The sequence below is a fragment of the Plectropomus leopardus genome, chromosome 4 (assembly GCF_008729295.1).
Source record: "Plectropomus leopardus isolate mb chromosome 4, YSFRI_Pleo_2.0, whole genome shotgun sequence".
NCBI classification, from domain to species: domain Eukaryota; kingdom Metazoa; phylum Chordata; class Actinopteri; order Perciformes; family Serranidae; genus Plectropomus; species Plectropomus leopardus.
Window position 1 is genome coordinate 28,165,449 of NC_056466.1, and position 21,812 is coordinate 28,187,260.

The following is a 21,812-nucleotide window of genomic DNA, read 5'->3' on the forward strand; positions in this document are numbered from 1 at the left end:
TACAAGTATTATAATGGTAAATAATTTGTAATTTTTTTCTCTCTGTGTTTTACCATTACCATGAACACCAATCTTAGCCAATAAGTAGAGGCCTATATTTAAAACGTTATGGGGTCTCTTACAAAAAAAAAGTCCTAAGGACATTATGCAAAGAATGCCAATGTAATGCAAATAATTTTTATTCCATTGCTTTGCTCTCAGTGGGGACATATCTTTAAAAGGCAAAATTATTTGTACAAAAAAGCAGGAAATACACACTGTACATTATATAAAGATACACAATAAATTATAATTTAAAAATACACACTATGAATTATTGCATAGTTAATCATTTCACTATGAACTATTGCACAAAGCACTGGACTGGGAAAAGACCCTGTATGACAAAGATAAGGTAGTCCTGGAGACTAGGAGTGAGTGAGGTAGTTAAATACAGAAATGCAGTCTGTCAATGTGTATTAGGTGTCCATAGTGTGAATGAGTTTGACAGTGGCTGAGAAATGAGCTATTGTAGAAGTTTGCCTTGTGAGTGGTGAAGCTCTCTGGTCTTTGCTGTCTCAGGCTGTATTCTGAGTTCTTTTACTGCAACAGAGCGTAAACTGGTCTATGTCAGTCACTGCGTGCAGACCGTGTCCATGGAGGGGAGGTCAGAGCCAATGATTTTCTCTCAGTTGTGATTACACATTGAAGAGATTTTCTCTCAGCCTAGTGTTTCCACACCAAACACAGATGACCATCTGAAAAAACTCTCAATAAATGCTCTCTAGGCCTGTATGAGGGGCTGACAACTGAGTGCGGCATTTTTTAAAGCCACTGCTGTTTTTTCTTCACTGTCACCACAGTATTTTTTGTCCCAGCTGAGGTCTTCTGTCTTGTGAAGTCCTTGAAACTTTTTGTTTTTTCTTTTTTGGAATGTGCTCCTGCTCAAGTCCAGAATAAGTTCTTTGGTTTTGTCTGTCAAACTATCGGGGACCACTATCTCTGGAACCACACGGTTTCAATTAGTCCTGATGAAGAGAGAGCAGACGCATATGAGAAAAACTGCCACATCCAGCTTCTTTTTTTTTCCAGAGCACTTCAGCAGCCCGAGCATTTCTGACTTCTTAATTTAACATTATTCTACCAAATATGCCCTCTGCATATAGTTTTAGTCTGGCATGAGAGAAAATGTCTCTCCTTCTGAACATTTCTTAAACTTAAATATTATGACACAAAAGTTTCCAGAAATATTGTAGCAGAAACAAGGATTTTTCCTCTTAAAAGATTACGTGAGGAGTCAGTTCATTGTCTGTAGAGCGACAAAGCATTTAATCAACTAACTGTTTTATGATTTATTCGCAAGCATTGCCTTCTTCCTTCTGCATATCAGACATAGGCCTAATTCCTGTCTTTGTAAACACTATTCATTGATCTACTGTGAATATCTAACAGACACACGTCTATTTTACAACATGCTATAATTTCTGATCAGGCCACGTTGGGATTTGTATGCGTTAATAATTGTGTGTATATATGCTAAACCCAAAATACAGTATATTGCTGGAAGGATTTTTGAATAAAATAAGTTCAAACTAAATATTTTTAAACAAGTATTTAAGATAATTATGCATGATAAATCAAAACAGTGAAGTTAAGTTTTTTATTGTTAAAAAAAAAAAAAAAAAGGCCAGTTGTGGGTCTGGTGGCTGAGTGGATAAAGCAGGCGCCCCATGAACGAAGGCAGTGTCCTACAGCATCCTCGAGTTGGACTCCCGCTTGTGGCCGTTTGCTGCATGTCGTCCCCTCTCTCTCTCCCCCTTTCACGCTATCGATCTGTCCTGATCTTGACCAGTTTCTGCCTTTTTTGACTCTGCTTTTTGCTTGGTGATTTTTGTACCTCTGCCTTACTGACAGTCCTATGTACCGACCAAGCTTTCATTAAAAGGACTGTTGTTTGGAGCTTTTGCCACCTTGTATGAGTTTGATCTTGTGGGTCAAAATCATTGCTTCAGTGTGACAGAAAAGGATCAATGACTCTGCAAAACAAACCACTTTTCATGTCACCATCCCGGCAGTAAAGACAATTTTTGGTATTGAACACAAACATGTTTCTTTGCACCGTACCCAGTGGAAAAACATTCACAGGTAGCTTAAAATCCTGCATGTCTTGCAGTTAAAAAGCCACTGAAAACAGTTTTGTTGTTGGTCTCTAATGATGGTCTGCAGCTGGCAGGTGTCTTGCCTCAGTTTCCAGCAATAAACCAACCCTTCCACACTCCATTACACTAAAGAAACATGAATATAATCTGTATTAAATGTGCAAATGAAACACATTCGTTCTTTCCGGAAATGTACAGTGCCAGCTTGTTCTTATTTTGAGGTTGTCAAACACCACTTTTAGCTTAAGATCTCAATGCCATAAGCCCCCTTTCATGTATGCATGACATGCCGCTGGATGGCGGGTGGGTGAAACACTGCCGGTAACAATGTAATATGTGGAGTCCAACAAATTGTGGATTTTGACTTGTTAGTCTTGCATTCGCTACTCATCTTGATGTGATGCTTTTTTTTCTCTACACCTTGCCATGTGTCTGTTTTGCCCAAATCTAACCATCCTGTTGTTGCGTCAACCAAACCATCCTTGCCAGCATGTGTGTTTGTTGACATCCCAGGCATCCTCATCCCAAGGTGGTTGTCATGTACTTTTGTAGTCAAAACATAGCCACATGCAGTGTAATCCCACCATGTGTATGTTGATAACACAGTAGTGGCATCCCGGAACGTAAAGAGCAGACACAGAAGGATAACTAGAGCGCAGTATGTAGACACAGTCCACTTCAAAGCAGAAAATATGTGATGACTTTGTATTAGAACGTGTTGCATACTGGAATTGCAGCTAGTGTAGTCATGGTCCTTATGTCTTATGTCTTGGTTTTGGGGTGCCAGCGGAACATTGTGTGTTAAAATCAACTCTTGCCTTGACCTATATCTCACATTATTTGACCTGAGATCAGAGGTCCTTTATTCAACGCTGTACTTTGTCATCATGGGCTGGCTTTCTTTTCAGTCCTGACTAATCCCAAGTTTCAGCCTGGGTGCCTATGAAGGATGTGTTAGAGTTACAAGCTGTGATTTATTTTTATGCATCGGCGCCAGCGGTAGCTGAGGCCACGGGCATTACTTTTTCGGGTTGTCCGTCCAGCCCGTTCTTGTGAGTGCAATATCTCCTCCTTGAAATCCTTCCTAAGAAGGGAGAGAATTTCTTTACATTTTGCACAAAAATCCACGTAGATGTACTAAGATGCACTGATTAGATTTTGATGGTCAAAAGTCAAGGTCACAGTGACCTTGACTGTCTCAATCTTGTGCACAAAACATCTCAAGAACAACTTGAGGAAATTTTTCAAATTTTACACAAACATTCACTTGGACTCATTGATGAGCTGATTAAAAGTTAATTTTCAAAGGTCAAGGTCACTTCAGCCTTGCATCTATCTCATTTTTGTGAATGCAGTTTTTGAAGATGGCCTTGATGAAGTATCCTCAAATTTGGCACAATCGTCCACTGATTAGAATCTGGTGATTTAAGGCTAAAGGTCAAGGTTACAGTGACCTGATACAACATGTTTATGGCCATAACTCAAGAACCCTTAAAAACACTTTGAAAATGTGCTGATTGTATAGATCTTTTGTGTGTGAAGTATCCATGTTTCAATAGACATGAATGTAAACTTAGGTGCCACTTAATTGGTGATCAGAGGCATACAACCACATGGCAGTTTTTCTAGTTGTAATGAGTTATCAAGTACGCCTATGAGTAGGAGGTCATCCAGACAGCTGAACTTTAATCTCCTGGTCTCTATCAAGTGACTGTTTTGCAGTGGAGCTGGTTTGGTGCCTGAACAGACTGTGATGTTGTTGGCAGTGAAAGTCTGAATACAGTAAACTTAGAAGGACAAGTACCCAGTTACGCAATTTTACAGTTTGTTATATTATGAGGAGGAAAAAGAAATGGGTGAACGTCATTCTCAATGGCAAAAAAATCTTGAAAGCCCATGTTTAATTCCTAAACCCATATTAACCTTGGTGGATATGAACATTGCCAAGATGCTCCTCTACAATAGAGCCTGAAAAAAATGCTCACTGGTACTGATTTTGAAGATCAGAGAAGGAGGTCTGTGTTGCTGGAAAAGTTTACTGTGATTACAATAACGTGTTCCATTCTTACATTGTGCAAAACGGTAAACGTTGATTGATGCATTGATTGATGATGCATGATTCTGAATGTCATCCACAAGTTTTTGCGAGGTATTTTTTTTCTACCCTTGATCAAGCAGCAGGGAAGGAACAGCATGGCCTTTCGTCTGCAGTTTTTTTGAGATACTGCAATATTTTGAGGGCTGCTTAATTACACTTCAAAAAGTGGATTAATTAGATGACACTGCTGGGCGCTTGGAACCTAAGGATTTTTGTGCTTGTTTGCACATCAGACCGGTACGCTAGTCCACCTGGGTTCCAAGATCAGACGATACTGTAGAGCAAGATTTTTCAATTACTAATTCAACCTCATGTGGCCTGCTCTTTTTTCCCTCTCTCCTGTTTTGCTCCTATCCATTAATGCTTGAATGCCTAAAACGCACATATAACATCCAGTTTCTGTGTAGACTGTCTCCTTGTTTTAAGATAAACCAAATGTCAAAAGCGCATTGGTGTTAATGAAAGACATCAAATTATGAACTTGGAAGATTTGGGTTAAAACCTTCATCAGAACCACGGGGGCATCGACAGGATGAGTTCCAAGCTCCAGCAAAATATCTTGTATTTTGCTTAGAATACACCACCTAAATTTGTCAAATACCTACTCTTTGTCACACCCCTCTCAGGAGTCTCATAGGGAAGCACAGGGCAACCTTTAGCATATCTATGTGATGAACTGCTAAAACACATTGTAACACATTGTTAATGTTGGAAACAGTTTGTTTTAGGCAACAAAACTACTTGGTTAGTTTTAGAAAATAAAAGTTTTGGGTTAAAATAAAGTTAAAATTCTGTTAAATGCTAACTGTGGTCTCTTGGATAAAGTCCAGTTTTGTTTGACCTATCCACCTCACCTGCCTCCTGCCCTGTGCAGATTTTCTTGCTCTTTATATTACGTCAGTTACTCTAAGCATCAATTATTGCTGCAGATTGGTTTACATTTGCGTTAGCTGAAAGACCAGTGCATCTCATAAACAATTTTAATGATGTCTTTTGCGTTGATATCACACCAAGCGGTGTGACAAAGGGATGATATTTGACGGCTAAACTCACATATTTTTTTTGTCTGTAATCAAAATCTGAGGTGGGAGCAAATCATTGTTTCGCAAGTCACAATTAAATCTCAAGTCTTTTGTACTCAAGTTCCGAGTCAAGTCTTAAGTCAAAACGAACAAATACCGAGTCAACTCCAAAGCCCTAAACTTTAGGTTTCAAATCCTAAACAAGTCATAGTGCTCTACTCATCAAATGCAATGCAGTTTGAACGACAGAGTAATTATATATTAAATTTACAAAAATCATATCTATTTACTAAAACAAGTTTGTTGAATGTTTTCTAAGCTATTAAGCTAACATTAGCTAAGCATTAGCTCACTATGTTAATAATAGCCTTGATTTACCGTTCTTTGTGCAACTTCAAATGTCAAAGTTGTGAGTTGATGCACCTCTGTAATTTTCAAGCTGCACATCGCATAAAGCATTTTGTTTTTTGTTGACCACTGCATAGTTTTTTTAATGCAAATGAAACTTGGGAATTAAGATTTAACTTGCTAGGAATGAATAAGGTTAACGTTAGTGGATTCAGGAATTCAAGGTATAATTAACTGATTTGTGGCACACTTATTAAATAAAACAATTTTTCATTTCTTGGCTTGGGGGAAGGTATCAAGTATTTTCAGTCAAAAGGTTCAATTCCAAGTGAAGTCACAAGTCACTGGTGTTTTGAAGTTGAGTTGTAAGTGTATTTCAGTATTGTCAAGTTGAGTCTTAACCTATCAAATTTGTGACTCGAGTCTGAATCGAGTCCACACCTCTGATCCAAATACTGTTTTGTTGTTGATGTTAAACATGAGTGACTTTTACACTATAGCTAGTATCTGAAGACAGGAAATGCTTTACATAAATATCAGAGAGTAAAATCATATGCAAACAACAAACCCTGATGCAGTGAAAAGTTGTGTACAAATTTTGAATATTTCTCATACAATATTGATTTTATTAAGCTGACAATGCATACAACAGTACAGAGAGTGGGCCACAACTTATTGTTTTGTCAACGATTGAGCAAATAATGCAAAGCTGCTCATGTTTTGACATGAGCCTTTTTTCTTTTGCTTCATAAAAGACAAAAACAACAGTTACACCAGAGTTTCTCATCCTTGGTGTCGGGACCCTACAGGATTTGGTCTGATAAGCTGCTGTGGATCACAGGGGATTTCAAAGACTGACAGTGTCTGATTGATTTTCAATTTTAAAAAGGGTTAAACTTCATCATAATTTCTGTGGGCAATCCATTCACAGCTTCCTCTGCCCTCTTAAAAATACAATACAAAAATAAACAACATTTATGATAATGTCACAACTGTAATTACTGGCATCAAGTACATTTTTAGACTGAGAACTGGGTCACAGGCCAGAAAAGGTTGAGAAACCCTGAGTCATAGTTTCATAATTGATATATTTTATATTTACATTAATAATCCTTTCCAAACATATACTTACACCATCATAATTTTACATTTCAAAATATAATTTAACACCAGTATGACAATAACACTTCACTGACAAAATGGCACTTTATAGATTTGTAATCCAGAGCACAGCCCTTCATTTACATCTGTGGCCTTACACTTCAGACCAAATCGATACTGAGAATGCAGCAATTTTCAGTGCTTGATAAGCGACCATTTTATCTATTCAAGACGTTCCTCAAGAGGAAACCCAACCTTTGGATGTTTGGGGATATTAAATCCAGATAAAAAGCATTTTTGCTGATACAGGGAGAACATCCACCAGGTTTAAACCTGGAACAGCCTTGTTAAAGTGAATTTTTATGATTTTCAACCAAAGTAGGTGTTTTTGTTGTTTTACAGTGTTTAAACAAAAGAAAATTAGAACATAACTTTAGCTTACCACTAACTTTGAGGTCCAGTGTGTTGAATTTAGTGGTGAGGTTGCAGAACTGAAACTTCTCCTGTATGCTAACTTTGCAGGAGAACTACAGTGGCGAAAGCACAAATGGTCCTTTTCAGAGCCAGTGTTTCATTTGTCCATTCTGGGCTACTGTAGAACAACATGGTGGATTTCATGGGAGGTAGGTAGGCAGGTGACTTTATTTGTAGCCGTAGGTAGATTTGTTTTGCAGCATAACAGAGAGAGCATCTTTGTTAGTTTACAACATTAATCGAGAAACACGAGAGGACCCGCTCTGTATGTAGATGTTTTTTGCTCATCATAAGGAACAAAAACAGGTGATTCAGGTGATTATCCACAAATAGAAACATAGTTTTGAATACTACATACCATTTCTGCCAATAGATACCCCTAAATCCTACACACTGGACCTTAAACACCCCCCAGATTGGAAGTTACCTCCTCAATTTTCAAAGAACTGTTACTATAGTGATGAGTCATACAATCATTTGGGTAAAAGTCATCTTAAATTAGTGTCTTCCTTTTTTCTTTTTTTTTTTTTAAAGGAGAACAAGTCTGTATGACTTGTTCTGTTGTTGTGGCACACTTCCTCAAAAAACTCAAAACTATGCTGCTAATAGACTCCCTCTCATTCTGGTTTGTGGAGTCATATAATATACATTCTAATATAACAACATATATTTCAAGAAGACATTATCTCCAGTAGTATTTTTCATTCGATTCTTCAATACATCACACATCAAAAAAATCACAGAAGGACACAAGAACAAACAAGAATCTATTTTCAAACTCTTGACTTTGCCAGTCTTCATATAGAAGCTCTTGTGTGTACATCTTGTTCAGTGTTCCTAAAGCTCATGAATCATTTCATATATTTCTTATCAACAGTCAAAGGTGCAAGCATCTGCTTGGCATACTGCATGGATCCAAACAGTGATACTATATCGGATGTGTGTAGAGATGGCGTATTGTTCTTGTCTTCTTACATTAAACATGACGTGCTTTGATGCGTGCACATTTATAATGAAGTAATTACTCCACTTGTTACCACACGGCACGTCCACCAGGACCTGTTGGTATTGTAGATGCGTCAGGATTTATCTAGCAACAAATTGAGGCAAAGACATGTCCGCAGAGAATGAAAACTTTTAACATAAATGTTGTATAACTCTACTTCATAAATATACAGAGACCAGAGTAGAGAGAAGATGGGCTAGATATAACAGAATAATGTGGGGTTCCTGTAGTCAATGCGCACTGTCCACTGGCTGTTTGCTGTTATGATTGGAAATGAAGGCTGCAAGATGAATTTTTCTTTGCATGCAGTCTAGACACACCTTTTTCACTGAGAAACCACCAAGTCTGTTTCATCTTCATACTGGTATTTGACAGAGTCTAGTACCACAATTGCTGAAATAAATATTTACCCATCATTTTCAAAGGAAAGATCATAGGATTGTCAGGCATATGTTCAGCCAAACAAAACTATACAGCTTTATTGACTGTTTTTTTTCGTGGCTGTGTAATTGCAGACTCAATTCAAATTAAGTTTGTTTTTGAACAGATGGAACAGCAAGTTGTAAAAAGCAATTTCGTTGTCAGTTTACCATTTTCAAAAAGGCGGGGTTTTTTTTTTTTTTAATGACTAAACTGAATTGTGTTCAAGCCCAGTTAGAAAAGGCTGTTTAGTTTTTCCATCTATGTAAATCAGTGATGTCGTGCTTTGCATGAATGATGGGAAAGAGCTTTAAACTCTGGTCTTGGCTGAAATGGCAAACCCTTTAGCCCTTTTTATGCAGAGATCACACTACAGGGCCACTGCAAAGTTCCTTCCTTTTTTTTAATACAGAACCAAATGTCAGCTGGAGGAGGCCACTCCAGTGTGTGATTATAGACAGCATACAGGCATCACGGAATCCAAAGCTACATGATATGTGTGACATGTCACAAATGCATCAGTAGCACTTTGTAAACAACAACAATAGCATTAATATGACAATAACAATCATTTACCGTCCCTGGTATATTGCAGCTGATCTTGTCCTCTGTTGGACCTCCCGAATCTCATTGTTCACCCAATTTGCTGACATTTACAGAAACTGCTCTTTGTCTTTGAGTTAGCTGCCAACAGCTACTTGTAAATCCCCCGCAGTGGGTCGCGTACAAAGCACGTTGTCAGAACATCACACCCATGCCGACCAAGATCCCATCCTGCCAGCTGTCCTGTTTATGCAGACATCACTATGGCTCTGTTACTACCTCTGATACTTGCCTAAAGGCAAGACAACTCTGTCCCCGAATTCCACAATTTGTATCTTTTATACAGAACAGTGAGGTGGCACAACGTTATGAAATTTCCGCCTTGAAAAGGCAGTGTAATAGTCGTTTGTGTAAAATGGTTGATTTGACTTCACGTGCAGAGGTTACCATTCAGAAATAACGTGTTCTCATGCTGGTGTCCCATCAATTGCACTGATCCACATTGACACATGATGAAGTTATTCTGATTTCACTGTGAGGCCACATTGGATGGAATCCTCTCCCCAGAGACATGCTCCGGCTGAGCCCCATCAGGCACCATTCTTACGCTCACGCTGCCCCCATCCGTGGTGCTTGGGGCCACACGAAACTTCCTATTAACTGGGCGTACTGCCCTGAGAAACTGCCTCTTGAAGGTCTCACTGAGGATGATGTAGAGGAATGGGTTGATGCAGCTGTTAGCGTATCCCATGCTAATGGCTATGTTGTAGGCGTAGGAGAACGCTTCACTTGGGTACTGCACCCCGAGATGGACCAGCTGAAGGATGTAGTAAGGAGCCCAGCAGATGAAGAAAGCCAGGCAAATGGCCACTGCCATGCGGGTCACCTTCCTGGTGCGAACCCTCAAACTCCGTGGAGGCAGCGGCGCAACACTGGTCGACATATGCTGGAGGATCTTGAAGAACACCAAGCAGATTATGGCCAAAGGGATTGCAAATGCCAAAAAGAACTGGTAAAGTGTAAACCAATACGTGTCAGTGACTGGATCAGGCAGAAGAAGAGCACAAGCCACCAGGCCATCCGGTAGAGGCATCAGACCTGCGTACATCCACACCGGGATGATGGTGAGCAAGGACAGACTCCACACAAGGCCAATCACCAGCGCTGCCACACACGGTGTGCGAATGTAGTTGAAGCGGATTGGATGGACCGTAGCCAGGTAACGGTCAAGGGTCATTGCAGTGAGGATGTAAGTACTGACTATTTGGCTATTGGAGTCAAGCGCAGTGATGACAGTACACATTTTGGCTCCAAAGTGCCAGCTGCCATTGCCAAGCAGCTGATGGATGAGGAATGGCATCCCAAGGAGAATCAGGAGATCAACAATTGACAGATTTAATATAAAGATGTCTGGAACTGTTTGCTTGGCACGGCACTTGGTCTTCTTCATGATGGTGTAAATGACGATACAGTTGCCCATGATACCCAGAAAGCAGATGATGCCAAAGATGACGGGGAGGATGGCACTGCAGTGAAGGGCCCCATCTACAGCTGGTAAATAATAACAAGGGGGAGTAGCAGTTCAATCCATGGCAAAGCATACTGTATCCTACGTTGTATTTAATCATTAGATGCTATTAAATCTTACATTATATCATATGTATGCATACTTATGCACGGTATGTAATGCAGTCATTATCATATCACAATGTGACATGGTACAGTTGGTGAGATCAGAAACTATGGTTTGCCGGGGGATTAGTACATGGGCAGATTTATTATCAGAACCTACGTCGACCTTTTTGTCCATCTTGCTTTTAGGCTGTTGGATCATTCGATCGCAAAAATGATTGATTTCTGTGTGCATGTGTATTGTTGGCTCTTTGAGCACAGCACATATCAAAGACAGAAAATGGTGGGGGCAGAAGTCCTGGCCATGTTTTTTGTAATAATTTATCCACTGCTAGAAAAGACCTTAAAATAAGTTGCTTTGGATATGTAAGTACATTTAAAACACAAAAAGTCACAGGAATGTCCAAATAAAATCTTATCAAATCCAGTCATTTTATCTTTTCTTTTTTATTTTTTTATTTTTTTACAGTTAAAAAAAAGGTGATTAATCAAAGTTTATAAGGGCAAAATTTCATTTCATTAGATGATGGTAGTTTTACTTTATTTTTCTCATCAGAAATGTCAGGCTGTGTAGGGAATTCACTGCAGTCTGAATTTGCGCAACAGCCAGTGAAAGCTTGTTTGATTTAAAAAAGAAACACTTGAGGAAGAAGAGAAAAGGCACACTAAGAGAACTAGTGGGCACTAATTAGATTGTTGTGGTTTCAATAGCATGTTAATTAAATGCAGTTATGATGCTTCTAATTAAGGGGTGAAACGATGTTGATCTCACTGCATCACATTACCGGTGCGCTCATCGCTCAGCCTACCTGTTGTTGTTAAATTAGTGTCTCCGAGGGAAAAATTAGAGTCGTTTAAGAAATCCATCGGGAAAAGTCAAAGTGAATCCAAATTTAAAAAAAAAAACAAACTATCAACTTGCTTCCCACGTAATCTGCATCTGCGGCAGCCTGCAAACGAAATCCCCCCTCACTCTTTGAAGTGACTCCAGATATCCTTTGTTAAATAGTAAAATCCTTTACAGCACAAGCATGTTGTGTCCTCCTCCGAGCAGAGCTGTGCGCACTCTGTCTTTGCAGTCAGCGGTAATGAAGCCGCTCGTCGGTGAGTGGCTTAAGAGGACTGTGACGCTCTCGGTAGAGTTGCGACCGTGTGTCAGTCAAGTCAGATAAAAGATTGCCTGGAGCTGATATGATCTGGAGCACTTTGTGTGCGCTCACGCGTCTGCGTAAAAGCGCTCCCTTGGAGACGTTTGATTCAAGTGTGTTTTGTTTGTTTGTTTGTTTGTTTGTTTGTTTGTTTGTTTTTATGGGGTGAGGTAGATTGGAATTTAAGTCCTTGCAGATTGACAGGCTCCTAGTATCAAACAAACAAACAAACAAACAAACAAATAAAAGAAATGACCAATGGCGTTTTTTATTGAATTTTGAACTCACCACAAACAAAATGAAATAATCCTATAGTGTTTCTGGAGTTTAAAAGCTTTAGGATACAGGGTACAAAAAAGATAAATATATTTGATTGTCTAAATACTTTTTTGAAGTCTATGTTTGCCTCTGGATGTTGCTTTGATGTGTCCTATCTCGACAGCCAGTAGCCATCTTTAGTTGTTTTGTGAGCTGCCAATGACCAAAAGGTCTCATTATCGTTGTTTATGAATCCACGACTCCCTTGCAAATTGCTGTCAGGTTTGGAGTGTTTAACAGCTCCTACCAAACAGGTCGTTTTCTGCTGTGAACCACTAGATGGCCTTACTGTCTGCCATTTAGAGTCCTCACACGTCCCCTCATGAAAATTCGATGTGACCATAACAAGGTTGGTGCTCCATAAATTAGGTGCCTGTCAAAGGCCAATGCACTAATTTATATAGGACGAGTGATTCATTTGTCAACCATGGAGCAATCAGTGACATCGTCTTTTCTGAGGTTTGGGTAAATTAAAACGTGGGATTTCACTGGCTGAAGGTGGAGGAAACAAGATTATCCTGTGTGTGTGTGTGTGTGTGTGTGTGTGTGTGTGTGTGTGTGTGTGTGCGCGCGCGCGTGCGTGTGCTCTACACTTCCACGGGATCATTACTACATCCTGGGGAGTCTTGTTAGACCAAACTATGAAAACTAGCACTATGACAACATTCCGCTGAGATGATGCATCTCAAACATGTTTTGCACGGTCTGAAAAAGGTTGCCAGGGTTTTTTTTAAGTGAAATATTGCATCATGTATAATAGATGAGCAGCAGCCTGTGAGGGTGAGATATTACACAGCTATAATAACAGAGTAAAAAAAACAGTGAAAGTCTCCAGAGTTTGATTCAAAGAGAAATCAAACGCTTGAACGAATTAAGAATTGAACTCTGTGGCCCAATAATTAATGTTTTCCTGGCTATTGTACACTGCTGGACTGCTGTTATTAAATTAATGAATACTGTGGCAAAAAGAATCTGAGAACTAAAAAAAAAGCGCAACTTAAGTGCATTAATCGGAGAATTTGGATTTTTTTGAAGTGGGGTTGTGAAGGGTATTTATTGATGTCTGTCTGCATGCTCACAGTTTGAAGAGGAGTGCCAACAGGGAAGCTAAGCAATGCACTACTGTGGAGGGGGCAGCAGCAGCATAATGTATTTTAGCCACCAAAAAAAAGTGCTACCTTAAAAACATCTGTAACGTATGTGTATGCTATTACCCATGATATGTTTACTGCTTTACCTCTCCACCATAGAGCCTGTACTGACAGGGATGTTGCAAACAGCTTAAGTTCCCCGCCAACACTCTCGTCAAAACCACCAGACTCCATTAGGAAAACTAGTCCTTTCAGCTCGCTGAGATTGTGTTATTGTGTTATTTTGGTGAATCATAACTAACCCTTTTACAGTTTTTCTCAATTGCTTTGGCTCATTTTATGAAACAGAATAACAATCTCAAAGCTCCAGGTGCATCTGAAAAAATAGCCCTTATGGTTAAGCACAAAACCACAGCTCAATATATATCTCATATTTCACCCCAAACATTTAACTAATGCTTCAAAATTAAATAATTTTCTCATATGAAAAGTTAGTTCCCCCAAAAACAAAAAGTTCTGTAGGTAGTCTGTAAACAATGGTGGTCAAAATGTTTAGATTTTTTTGTCAGTGTGGCAGTGGACCCTGGAAATGTCCCTCAAAACCACATTGCACTCTTTTTGGACCATTTCCTCATTGTTCATTCATGTTTTTGTCTAGCTGGCTGTGTATACATCGGTGTGTATCAAACTGAAACAACGCCTGAAGACACTGTAGAACGGTTCACATCTGCACTCGGCGACTCGCCCTTGCACACAATTGTTGTCGTATTTGTCTTTATGCTCCTCAGCCTCTTCTCCTCACTACACCACCACATATCTTTTCTCCTCCTCCTCTCCCTCAAGCAGGCAGTTGTTCATTTACCTTACCCGGTTCCTCCATGTTCAGAAATGACAGATTCTTCTGTGTTCACGCTGTATACATACATGTTTGCAACATTCATACTCATGGGCAGCACCTGTCAGCTAACTTGACATAATATGTGATGAGTGATCTGAAATGTGGGAAACTCTCCCTTCATTAAAGTTCAGGTTTCTCCTGACAGGCAATTTACCAATTTGGCAGATTTTCCAAGGGATCCATATTACTGTGTTGTAATTCATGGTATATATACCAGACATATTCTGACAATTAAATGGACTATTGTACATGTGATGATTAACACAATGAAATGATGTCTACATGTTTTGGAGGGAACAACTATTTGACTGACCAGTAACATAATCAGTTCTGATCAGCAAAATGTAGTCAGTTGGTAGTTGTGCAGACTGTTGACAGTTGTACTTAATCATTTGCAAAGATGTGCTAAGGCATTTGCAAGTTGTTGGCAGTAATGAGAAATTCAAAATCTGTTGTGAACCTGAGTTTCCAGTGATTTGGAGGTTTGCACATGTTGTTTTGAGAATATATTTTACGACTGGAGAAATGAGCCAAAGCAAAGAAAAACTGTAAATGCTTAAGTCACTCAATCAAGGCAGCGATAGACCCGCTGCTCCTGAGTTTAGCGCTGTTAAATCACTGTTTGTCACAATGAAGTCTGGCACTGAAGGGAGCGTACAGTTTTATTTTATAGCAAGAAATTGCTGTCGGATTGAAGGTAAAGCAGTGAAAACATTCTAAAGCATACACTTGAACTAATACTGATGACTTTGTTAGTCGGCTAAGATGTGCTTTGCTGTTAACCCCCATTCACAACAGTACATTTCTTATTTTCTGTCACAGACTCCAGCCTTCCTCCCCAAACTGGGAACGTGCTGACTGACATCATAATACAGTGACTATGGATGAGTAGCTCATACAACACCACTTCAAAAGATCCAAATTACGGGTTGTCGGGTGGCTCAGCAGATAAAGCTGGCACCCCATATATGAGGGCAGTGTCCTTGCTACAGCGGCCACGGATTCGATTCCAGCTTGCGGCCCTCCCCTCTCGTTCCCCCTTTCACTCTAGCAATCACTTGTCCTATCTAATAAAGGCAAAAATGCCAAAAAAATCTTTAAAAAAAAGATCAAAAGTATCCCGTTAATTGAATAGTAATTAGTGAGTTGAATTCCATGTTTTAAGGAGGTGTGTATATGTGTGTGACAAAGTGCCAAAACTGTTTTTAACAGTAAACATTTTGAATTCACGGTTGAATACAGATTACAGAAAATGTTTTTGTTTACTATGACTTTTTTTTAAAATAACATAGTATTTAGTATGAGGGTATGACTATTTTGGACAACATACTTGTACTAAACTATGACTGTTTTTATAAGATTTTTGACAACATAATATAGAGTGACTTTAATATGTTATTTTGGATGACGTACTATACTGATCAGTGATTTTGTGACTTTGTGTCTTTTCTCCCATCCAAACCCTTTTGCATATGTAAAGAAGTCTGCTGTGATCTTGGACAACACGCCTCCACTATATTTTTCATCATCATCAACAAGCTAGATGCAGCAATGGTGCAATTGTTGCCTCAAAAGTATTTGCTTATTCTGGTCCAGTCATTCCAGCTTTTTAGTTTTCCGCCAGTCATCCAAAGAGCCGGAAACTACAGCCCTTCAAAGTTCTGAAAGATCCTCTTACAACTGCTGTCTTTGTTTGCTCAATCTATCTCACATCAAAAGAACATGCGTCACACTTTCGACCTCGCTTCATTCGCACTTTCAGTCGGGTTGTTTATCAACCAGAGCCTGTACAACAACCTAATCTCCTTCTTGCAATCTTTGCTAAATCCCAGGCCCAATTCAGAGGCGAGTGCATCAAACATGGCCTGCCATTTTTCTCAGTCCCTCAAGCCTTCTGCCGAATTTGCATAGCTTTACGAGGGTGTTGCAATCGGTGCCTTTTCAGTTCTTTCATCTGCTTTCTCGCTCCTTCTACTCCCACATGAAGCCCAGTTTACACCAACTTCATACATGTTCTATGTTGTCATTAACACTTGGTGTCATTTTTTCGATTTTCCTTCATTTAATGTGATGGAGGAAGCTGTGGTTCCCTGCGTGTCATTCATTCATTTGGCTTAGTGCCCTCCAAGTGCCCACGTGTTGTCAGTCAGCGAAGCTCTTCTATATGCAATGACATTTGCTCAGAAAGTCTAAGTTTATTTTTAATTTACTACTTAAATGCAAATATCCATCCTTGGGCGCCAAGTGCCATCAGTATAAGTCATTAGATGTGTTCCCCACCCTCTTTAAAAGTGCTCATGCTTGTCTTCCTTTACTGACTTCTCCTAAGAAATTTTAAAATGCACACAACTCCACTATACTTTTCACACTTTGACTGACCTCTTCGTGCTTCTATCCCATCCTCTCAGAATTTTATGATGCTGATGAGGAGACATTTTGTTGGACATTTTAATCTATGTTCTTAATCTTTTTTTCAGGGCATTTAGCCTCAATTTGTCTGTTTTGGTATAGTGCAACATGGTCCCACTAAATATTGATCCTCCTCCTCTTGCCGTCACTTTACGTTGTCTCATAAAACTGCACTCCCAAAACCAGAAATGAGTTGACTTGCTTTTAATTCACTGTTCGGTCAACTGTTGATATTAAGTTTTCCGTGTCCCCCCCCCCTTTTTCTTGTGAACTCTGTACTTACAAGTGCTCTTGATAATTACTGTGTTTGTTTAGGTGGTGTTATCTGGTTTCTTTCTGGCTCCAAAGACAATGTAACTTAACAGGTTATATTTTGAAAACCATGGACGGATGAGACAGTGGGCCCCGGGGCACAGATATGCAAAGGCCCTCTTGCACAGGCGTAAGACAAAGTCTTTGTGGTGGCTTTGCCTCCATTTTTTCTTGCTAGTGTTTTGCATCTGGCTGTAGTTATGATGCATCTTTTCATGGTTTTGTATCTCTCCTGGTAATTTTGTGCATGGCCTTTTTTTTTTATCTCTTGTGGTTTTCTTGTATTTCCTTTTGGCTTTTTTAGGACATTTTGTGTCTCTTTTAGGTCATGTGTGTTTTTGATCACTTGTGTATCTTTATTTGTATTTGTATCTATTTGTACTCATTTTGGGAATTTTTTGGTAGTTTTGTGTATTTTGTAGTTGTTTTGTGTATTTTGTAGTTGTTTTGTGTCTCTTTGAGGTCAGAACGTGTTAATTTGAGACACTTTGGCACCCTGGGCCTGTAGGTGTTTACAGTAATCAAAATGTTGATCACCGTGCATGGTTTCCGGAGACATTATGTTCTACAACTCATAATTTGTTGCAGAATGATCAAAAGGTCAATAAATGTACCTGCAGTGGTGGAATGTACTAAGTACATTTACTCAAGCACTGCGCTTAAGTACGAATTGAAGGTACTTGTACTTTAGTGTATTCTTTTCATGTCACTGTTTACTTCTACTCCACTGCATTTCAAGAGGAAATATTGTACTTTTTACTTTTACTAAACAAGTTCATAAAAATCTGATTTATTGTTATCAGTTAAACTAAACAACCATTAGTCAATTAATCAATTTGAAAAATTTTGAAATAAAAAATTATTTCACAACTATTCTTGATAAATACTTAAGTTTGTTGTTTTTCTAATTTATTCTGAGCTTTGAGTTTTGGGGCTATTTGTTTGTTTGTTTGTTTGTTTTTAAAGATTTTCCTGCACTGGGAACTTTGACTTTTAAGTAAATGTCCTGATTATACTCCACGATCAAGTAAATGCAGGACTTTTACATGTAATAGAGTATGATTACAATGTGGTAGTTTTACTTTAAAAATGATCTCAATATTTCCTCCACCACTGTATACCTTTATGTTCGTTAAAACATTGCTTGTTTCTACTGCCAAGCACACAGGGGAGGAAAACAAGGTCAGACATTCTTCAGTCCATTATTCTTCAGCGCCATCACTCCCTGGGATCAGTGTAAGCCATGTGGAAACCTGCCATTCACTTAAATCACCCATTACAAAACTTGGAAATGCCCTTGCAAATGAAATGGCCACTGCGGATGTTGTCAATAAATGGATAAATCAGATTTGTTGGCAAATAAATTAGTTAAAATTAGTGCATCCTGGCTGCTTTTGGATGCAATTATAAACACAGAGCATATGCAGTGAAAGGAAGGCCTGTGGGTGTTTAAGTGTTCCTGAAAAGAGTCAATTAAAAATAACTTGACCATGAGTCTCATTAAGCTATTATGAAGTAAGTGTTAGTAAACTGCTTGGTTATACATCCAGCAGACACAGAGCCAAGCAAACATTTTATTGGAGTTAAGTGGGGGTGGACTCATTGGCGTCCTGACAAATGTACACTAAGTCTCAAGCTTTCTGCGTGTTCCTTCTCCCTCACCAGTCAACAATTTACTTGGTAAGTGTTTTCTGAGCAGGTGTCATGCTGTTTTATTTATGGGTCCATTAGAGAGGTGTAATAGCCATGCATCTATGTCAGGGGTGTCAAACCGCTTTCAGTGCATGAGCCATATACAGCCCAAAACCATTGTGTCATAACCCATAACAACACCTCCAAATTAACCCATTCTTTTAGTGTAAAGAAGTACTTTCTGAAAGCATTCATCCATTTATAAAACAGAAATGTCTTAAGTGCAATTTCAGTGATATTAGTCCTGTGTAGTAATCATTTACTTAAATAATGGACACAGCTATTGCAACGTCATGTTGGTTTGTGGACTGCTGATTTAAAGCCTCAAGCTTGGCGTTTCTGGCCGTTGTCATTTTGGTTATTTTGGAGCCAGAAGTAACCATATAGAGGCTGGAGCATTGATGTATTGCGAGACCTGGATACAGCATTGGTGGCAGGTCCCCTTTATTCCTATGAGCGGTGCAGTGAAGCAGCTGACTGGAGATCAAATAATTTAATCTCGTGGCTTTTTTAGACTTTTTTGGCTGTGCCTTAGCAATAAGGTCCCACTATTATTGTTTAAAGATAGAATTCTGGTACATATTCTTTTGTACTGAAGCTGCAAGAATATTTTGCACAATGTTCAGTATCTTTAAATATGATCACAGTAAATGTCCTTTTTATTAAGAGCTGTATTCTGGTCAGGGTAAAAAAGTCTCTGCATTTTTCATTAAGTAGGCTGCTCACTGTTTGACTTGCTGCTGAAACCTGGAACCTCTTAGCCTTGGTGTGTAATGTCATCCAGCAGGCCGCATTGGACCCTTTGGCAGTCCGGTTCTTGCCCACAGCGCATATTTTTGACATCCCTAATTTATGCGCTCACCTAAAAAAAACCTAGAAAATGAACAAGGGGTTGACAGTGGGGTAAATTCCTCAGTGCCTTTGTTATTTAAAGTGACCCTTTCACATTTTGACGGTGAGGTGTGTCTTGTGCTGTCAAACTGCAATGTTGATGGACTTCTGTGACCAAAAATATCAGTGGTGGAATTTACTCACAAACTTTATACAAATTTGAGGAAACTTGCACTTTACTCGAGTATTTCCATTATATAGACCAACTTCTACTCCTCTTCATCTCTAAGGGGAATATTGTTCTTTTTACTCCAGTGCATTTTGTCTGACAGCTTCACTTATTTTCAATATTAACTTTTCATCCCCTACCTGTTCAGTGATAACCATATCAGTGTTCATGTTTGGGTTTAGATAATTCTCCTACTTCTTAAGATAAATAAACTATTTGAACTATTTTTTTGTTTTTGAAAGAGCTGATCAACTCTACTGGATCCCTTGTTATACAGACTCAGACTAAAATATTCTGCAGCCTGAGGTGAAAGGGAGATGCTTTTATATGCATTGTGGATGTGCTCATAAGATTTGTTCTGTATGTACTTATACTGATAACATTATAGATGTGCTACTTTGTATTCTGCCTGATACTTTATGTACTGAAGGATCAGATCCGTATGGCAGCAATGATGTAAAATTATTTTCAGGCATGGGAAGATGCCTGCTGAGTCTCCTTTTAAGGTCTGGGTGACAGAGCTCGGAAACGTTTCTCCATAAGAATTGATATGCAGGATGTGTGACAGGATAGAAAAACACTTTCTCAATCCGGCCATGTATAGTTCTTTTTAGAAAGGTATAGGTGAAAGGATGAGGTGGGAGCACGTAGATTATATTGATTGCTTCTGTCTCAGGATTGTAGGCTATTATCTCTTTTTCTAGTTTGCTTTAGTTTTCAGAGAACTACTTTGCATTCTGATGGTCTCCTCTCAGTGTTGCGTCTGAGTGAGATGGGAAAGGTTTGATAATAGGCAAATATCTTTCTTGTTTTGTTTAATTGGAGTTTCTATACACAGCCCTGATGGCATGTCTGAAAATACAAATTGAAACTTACAAGATGAAAAGTGAGGACTGCATCATTATTTTACCACTTTTTTTGTGTACGGTCAGAGCTGATAAAATAGCTGCTCTCTCAGGCTAGGCTTTGCAGGGTTTCATTTATCACCGTACCTACAATTGCTAAACAACTATGTCTCTTGTGCAGTCCCTAGTAAACTCACAGCAGAATAAACCAATCACAGGAGCATGTAGTTACTGGCAGGTTTTTTCAGTTTATCCATCTCATAGACTGTATAAATATATATGTACGTATAAAGCAAATTGAATTGAATTGACTGTATATAATGTGTCTTACAGCCTATGATCTGCCTGCATCAGAAGTGTGACTCTGCAGAGTTAGATTATTTTCTTAAAGAAGTGGAGGAAGAGTTTATAACTCATATATTTTACATATTAGATATTTACAGTCTATGACAATAAAAAAAGGTGAAGAAATGAAGAAAGGACAGTGAACAAATGATCTCTTGCTAGCTAATATTAGATATAAGCTGGGTAACGTCACATTATCTACAGTGTTGTTGGTTAACTTTAGGTTATCTGACTGCACTCTCATTCAGAAATTTGATAACTGCCGAGTTAAATCTCCATGAAAAGTGACTAAATCAATGTCAAATAAATCTATTGTAGTAGAAAGTACAATATTTCCCACTGAAATGTAATAAAATAAAAGTACAAAGTAGTCCAATTGAATTACCCAAGTAAAGCTACCTCAAATTGTAACAAGTTAGATTACCTGAGTAAATATCAGCGGCACTCATCATTGTGCTCTCTGAGAAACTCTTACATACAACATACTCAGCTCTTAATAGCATTTCTCTTCCAGCTTTAACTGGACAAATTAAACAAATGTATGTTTTGTGACACGCTGATATTGATGTGGGCTGATTTCAAAAAAGGTCTGGACATTCAGGCTGAAGCTTTAAACATTTGATTGGCACGAGTGCAGTCTATGTAGTTGATATATGAATCTCGCAGTTAAAGAAAGCTTGAAGTCCCCCATGTTAAAAAAAAAAAAAAAGAAAGAAAATCTGACAGAAACTACACGCTGCTGTGATTGGTTGACTCCGCGAGCACCAACCAAAAGACTTCCGCGTTTTAGGACTTATTACTTCATCACTACATTTTTAATTGTCCGTTACCACGTTTGGGAGTGGTTGCCTCGTTTGACTACTTTAATACGGCGCGTTGATACACAATTTAAGCCAATATATATATAATTTT

At 38.8% G+C, this 21,812-nt stretch overlaps 1 protein-coding gene across 1 annotated transcript; it reads right to left on the minus strand.

The window, feature by feature from the left end:
- Positions 1–9,679: 9,679 nt before the first annotated feature.
- LOC121941496 (melanin-concentrating hormone receptor 1-like) lies at positions 9,680–11,652 on the minus strand. The gene is made up of 2 exons (XM_042484298.1): positions 11,592–11,652; positions 9,680–10,701 (listed from the first exon to the last, which is right to left on the minus strand). Exons 1-2 carry the CDS (start codon positions 11,647–11,649, stop codon positions 9,680–9,682), a joined length of 1,080 nt encoding a protein of 359 aa, XP_042340232.1. The 5' UTR covers positions 11,650–11,652.
- Between the last annotated feature and the right edge of the window lie 10,160 nt (positions 11,653–21,812).